The sequence below is a fragment of the Argiope bruennichi genome, chromosome 4 (assembly GCF_947563725.1).
Source record: "Argiope bruennichi chromosome 4, qqArgBrue1.1, whole genome shotgun sequence".
Taxonomy (NCBI): domain Eukaryota; kingdom Metazoa; phylum Arthropoda; class Arachnida; order Araneae; family Araneidae; genus Argiope; species Argiope bruennichi.
Genome location: NC_079154.1, coordinates 102,308,139 through 102,314,138, shown reverse-complemented (window position 1 = coordinate 102,314,138; position 6,000 = coordinate 102,308,139). Strand labels below are relative to the sequence as shown.

The following is a 6,000-nucleotide window of genomic DNA, read 5'->3' as shown; positions in this document are numbered from 1 at the left end:
ATTTAAGGATAAATTAATAATATGAAACAACTGAGTAAAATTTTAATAGCAGCGTCAGAAAACTGAAGTAGAAATTCCATTGCTGAATTACTGTTCAAATATCTTTGATTATACCTGAAAAAATGTTTGTTTTCTGTAAATATTTTAAAGTGCAAAGTATTATTTATTTAATCTATGCGAATGTCATTTTTAATTGCATTAAATTTTAATTTAGATACCGCGAGTTTTTTTGATGGAGAAAATCTGTTTTTAAATATGCATATAAAAATTTGAATAATAAAATAAATTTTATAACTGTTGTTATGTATTAAAATAACCAGGCTTTGTTTTTTCTTCATGCAAGCTTATGTTTAAAAATTAATTGCGCGTGTGTTTGAAAAACATAGAAATGTTATCTTGAATATCTTTAACTGCGCTTACTTTTTTTCAAAAGCTACAGATGGGTAGTACAATTTCATAATTTATGCTGCTATTTTATATAAAATATTCATGAAAAAATATCTCTTATAATGATGCGTTTTTACAATACTATTTCCCTATTCAATACTTAGTCGAAAATCAAAGGATAACTCGCCAAATCAGGTTTTCTATTCAAGTTGTTCTCCCTCAAGGTGCATTACAGAGCGATCCGTTTCATCTGTAGACACAAGCGGCGAAAATCTACCTTGCATTTGAGCTAGGTCACTCAGGTGGCGAACTAGTTCGGGGTAGCGGGTGTGCTGCTTACGCACACGAAACGAAACAGATTTCAGAAATACAGCCAGTTCGCGCGAACTCGAGTGACTTCCGAGTTTCTCCATCACAATGCTAAATTACGGTGAGGGTCCGGCACCGGTCGTCCCGACATCGGCTATCCGAAGAAGACCTGGTGCTGGAGATCGATTCACATGCTCTCAACAATCGGTGTTAAGTGCGATTGATCGATTTGTGAAAGCCGTCAATAACATGGATGCTACTGTTTTGGTGCCCTCTCGCCTCAAGGATATGGAAGTGCAAAATCGAAGAAAGACCCAACCTCCACCTCCAGGAATCCAATATCAAGATTTATACAGTTTCTATACTATGTTGAAAGATGTGAAAACCGAGTTGCTTTGGGGTCCCTCGTCTATGAATGCAACTCTCTTCCCTGTTGCAGGGTCTCTCAGTGGAATGTCCAGTCCTCGGAGATCAACTTTAGGAATGATGATGCCACCAGGGATGACCACAGGAATGACCACACCCAGGCAATCATCCGATGACGGATTAGGAAGCAGCATGGGCTGTTCCTCTGATCAGGATACAGACAGTGATTTTGAGAGCATTATGACAGACCGTGAAAGCATGATTATTGAGCAAACTTCGCATCTTGCCACAGCCTTCCGCCATCATCTCCATGGACTTCATGCAATCTTGCATCAGTTAGCTGATTCCGCGGATTATTTATCTAGTCGGTATCAAGAAGAAATCGAGTCACCGATGGTATAGTCTTTTCAGACGAATCTTCGCCAGGGAAAAACTTTGGAAACAATGCTGCGCATCAAAACACTGTTTTTCTCAGATACATTAACATTCCATCTGGGGAAAATATCATTGCTCAAAGAAAGCCTAAATCATTTCTTAGGTTTTTCACGTCATTTATTTTGTACCTGGTCGTGGGTTCCGAGTGACTCAATCGGACTAGTTTTGCTTCACTTAATAAGTGACACATATAAGATAAAAATGGTGAAAATATCTTTTTTTTCAATTAATATTATTGATGTTATCTGCAAGTACAATATTTAATTAAATCATTGAGAGCTTTTTTCGATAATTGTGGTGAAAAATGTGCCAGTGCGTTTCAAAATAGGCTTGTATCAAGATGAACCAATGTAAAAATATGGATGCATATTTATATTTAAATGCCATAAGAAAATGCCATTTATTATGACAATTATCTGCAGCTTGTAATGTTCTGTTTAAAATATTTTGATTCATAAAAAGGTAAATGACATTTCTTTCATTCAAGAAGTTCCCCCTAAAATTAAAATGTGTATTATAGTTTCCTGAAATCTAACAAAATGCTTTCATATTTTAAGGTTTACGATGAGCTTCACTTCAGAGTTAAATCTCCATAGAAAAAAAATTTTCTTCGCTTTTCTTTGGTAGACAGATATTTAATATAATAGTGGTAGTCCTAATATTTAGTGTACTCCCAATTTAAATTAAAAATAATTCCCATCTTTTGATTGATTTAATAATAAGAATTTTTAAAAAAAATTCTTATTATTAAAAATTTTAAATTTAAATTAAGATGACAAACTATTCCAGGATATGAGATAATAATCTATATAAAAATGTTTATTAATTTTAAGCAAATTTTTACTGAAGATTATGCCAATATAATTAAGTTATTAAAAATTTACAGTTTTATAGTTCCTACTATCTTTGAAGGTTATTTAAATATTTTTTCCCTCACCAAATCTTTCAAATTTTAAAAATCCTATATAAATATGAACACTTATAAGTCCATTTTTTTCATGTTTTTACTATTTGTGCATTGGCACTTTAGCCACAAAGATACTCATAGAATCAAATGAAAATGAGAATTTTTATTCGAGTGAACGTTTTTCTACAAACGAAGTTTATTTCAGCAGTGCCTTTCCTGAAATTTACAGCAATGGAAGATAAATTATTGTGCCTATTTTTAGAACTAGTCTCAAGTTTCAAGCCAAACGTGAGTGATGTTTTTGTTTTGAGTTTTGAGGAATTCAAAAAGTAATTATTTTTATTTTTCTTTAATAATGTGGTGAGTTCCTGTCTATGGATTTTAATTATATTTCTGAATGGATTATGCAAGAGTGAAAGGAGCTACGCATATTTTTTTATATCTGTTTCTGCAATAGACTTTCTGGAAAAGAATTCGTGTAACCTGCAGATAAATTTCTTATGCAATGAAGCACCATTTCAAGAAGGAAATCAGTGGATATGGATTTTTTAGGAGCTTTTTCTGATGTACTTTTCATCGCAAGAGGAAATAAATATTCTTGTTGAAGAAGCTGATAATTGCAACGTAAGTACATTTCATTTTCTGATTTATTTGGTTTAATTACATTTTTGGATTAGATATGATTATTTATATGGAAGAAATAAAATTTGTTATTAATAGATCGTCCTTCAAAAAATTTGTAAAATACTACATTAAATAATCATTTTAAGATATAATTGATAAATAAATTAATGATACCCAAACTGTTCGGATTTAATAACGGTATAACGCTTACATAAGACACAAGCCAAACAAATAAACAAAATTCAAAATGAAGATTTAAATTTATAGATATTGTTTTCTATTGGAATTATTATAATTATATATTCCGGAACTGGTTCTAAAAAAATCAGAATATGCATTGTTTAGAATATTTTTTATGAAGAATTTCAACATATTTTAGGGAACATCCTAATGAGAATTTATTACTTCTTAATTTAACTATTCCTTATTTTCATTTGTTGTTTTTATTTTTGAATGTTTTGGAAAGCTGAAGAGTTTTTTAACTAAACTCAGTGGAAATTTAAAATATGTTTAATGATTTTTTAATACCCTTTTAGGAAGAAACAAACATTTTAACAAAAAATTTATCTCACGCATTGATAATATAAAAGTTAATCACACGTGGTGTTATTTAAAAACTAAAATATGGACTCATTATTGTCTTTAAATTAGAATTCAGAATGGTTAACTGAAATGTCACATATTTTAAAAAATAAAGCACAATATATATATGACCACTATAATCATTTATTAAAAATTTTATTATTTAAGTATATTATGCGTGAAACATTTTTATAAGTCATTCATTTCATCCAAATGTAAGTAAGGCTGAAATTTTTAGGAAAACGTTACATCATTATATTCTCAAGAGATGAGGAAAATAAATTATTTGCAAATATTAATTAATGTCAAAATTAATCTGAGCAGCAGCTCTGAGTTAAGACGCGATTCGAATAAATTTTTTAATAAGGTGATTCAAAGTTTTTTATATGATATGAATAAAGAATACTGTAATTCATAACTTTTAATTTCTCACAAAAAGTAAAAATGTCAAAAAAAAAAGAAAAAAAAAATACACTGAGTGATTAAATATTAGACTCCAAGGTTAGCAATATTAATCGTGTTTACTATCATCTGGTTTGAAAGAGAGTAGATAGCTTATTAGCATCTCTATAGGTTGCTGAAACAATTGTGGGGGAATATTTGCCGTGTTAAAAACGGTATCTTTATTTTGGTTAGATGGTAATATTTCGAAGTTATTGACAGATCTCTAAATACATCATACATTCACTCCATATCAGCATGTAAAAGAAGAAATCATGACTGTTACATCAGATAAATTTTTTTCCTCTCATCCGACATTTTAAAAAACTTTGTTGGCCTTTTGTTATTGTACTCGTTGCATAGATTTCATTTGGCTCATCTTTTATTAGCAAAAAATCAAAAAAAAAGAAAGTTATTTCGATTACAAATTTTTAGATTAAGTTGCCATTTTTTTTAGACTCGAGTCACTATAATCATTGAGAAAAGCGAAAAAGTTTAGTGGCTTCCGAAATAATTGGAATTGATTCTTTTGGCATCGACAAATATTCCGAGTTTCAAAATATTTAAACGCATTGTTTCCCTATATTTGTAATGTTTACTGGCGTATTTGATTAAAAGAAAGACTCTAAACAAGTCGTAACTTAAATTAGGTACGTATCTGGTACATTGATTATTCAATATAGAACTTACATTATTTAAAATATTTGTAAAAATTTAAATTCTTATACAGATTTTGTTTAATTTTAAATTTTAAAAATATTCCTAATAATAAAAATACATGAATATATAAGTAACAAATTCAGCTTGATATTTTTTTTAAGTTATATTTTTTAGAGTATTTTCTATTCTACTAAAGATGAGCGGAAAAATGTTATGTGCAGGGACAGAAATACGAAATAATGATGATTTTTATGTGGATGAAATTGTGTTATAAGGTTGAAGAGGGAGTAGATTATACTTTATTTTTTTATCTATTTGTCCGTAAAATTGGAGACTGACAATTCTAGACAAACTGGCTAGTTTATTTATACAATCTCAACAAATTAAAATATTAAAAAAAAGGATTTTATGGGAGTAGATGCGATTATCCTAATTAAATCGGCTTAAACTTACTTTAACACTTTCAATGCCACCGATGAGATATCTCGTATTTCAGATACTTCCAATTGCAGGTTTTTGTGGGTTAAAATTTGTCTCTTATGATAAATAGGTTGAACTTTCTAATACATATCTGAAGAATACCTTTACTTCTTTCAAACTGGGATAAGAGGCGAATTTTAGCTCACAGAAATCTGTGATTGAAATGTATCTGAAAGACAAGATATCTCGTCGGTAGCGTTGAAAGTGTTATATCATTCATAAAAGGAATCAGATTCTATCAATAATTTCTTTTAAAATAATTTATTTTCGGAATTTTATAGAATGATATTTTCAGTATTTTGTATTCACCATGAAAAACAAATAAAGTGTATTACTATAGGAGTGCTATACGTATGGTTCAGGGAAAGCATTTATCTCTCTTTTTAAGCCGTTAAAAATATTAAGTAAATATATGTGCTTTTATGTTATTTAATTTAAACAGACACTAAACTCAGCATTGATACTCCGATCAAATATAGATTATATATATATACAATGTATACAGTATAGTTTTACAATGTCGGAGAAACATCAGCAACAATGCAAAAACAGAAAAAAAGGAAGTTCTCCAGAAATTACGTAATATATATATATATATATATATATATATATATATATATATATATATAACTATCAGTAAATTAAAATTACAAAAACCTTGTATTAAATATATAACGGAAACATTTTTCTCCATAATATTTAAAAAAAATACCCTCTTATCATAAAAGCAAAATTTAAATATACTGTTTGAAAGCAGCTCCATAAAAATTTAAGATATATTTAGGATTTGATTGTAATATATCAGTATC

The 6,000-nt window shown here is 29.0% G+C and overlaps 1 protein-coding gene across 2 annotated transcripts in view; it reads left to right on the top strand.

Annotated features, from left to right (window-relative positions):
- Window positions 1–613: 613 nt before the first annotated feature.
- LOC129966047 (mid1-interacting protein 1-B-like) overlaps window positions 614–6,000 on the top strand; it is a 79,615-nt gene continuing 74,228 nt past the window's right edge. For both annotated transcript variants that reach the window (XM_056080400.1, XM_056080399.1), the window contains exon 1: window positions 614–3,028. In XM_056080400.1, the coding sequence (XP_055936375.1) occupies window positions 805–1,464 (660 nt within the window). In that variant the 5' untranslated portion in view covers window positions 614–804 and the 3' untranslated portion in view covers window positions 1,465–3,028. The remainder of the gene's footprint in view (window positions 3,029–6,000) is intronic.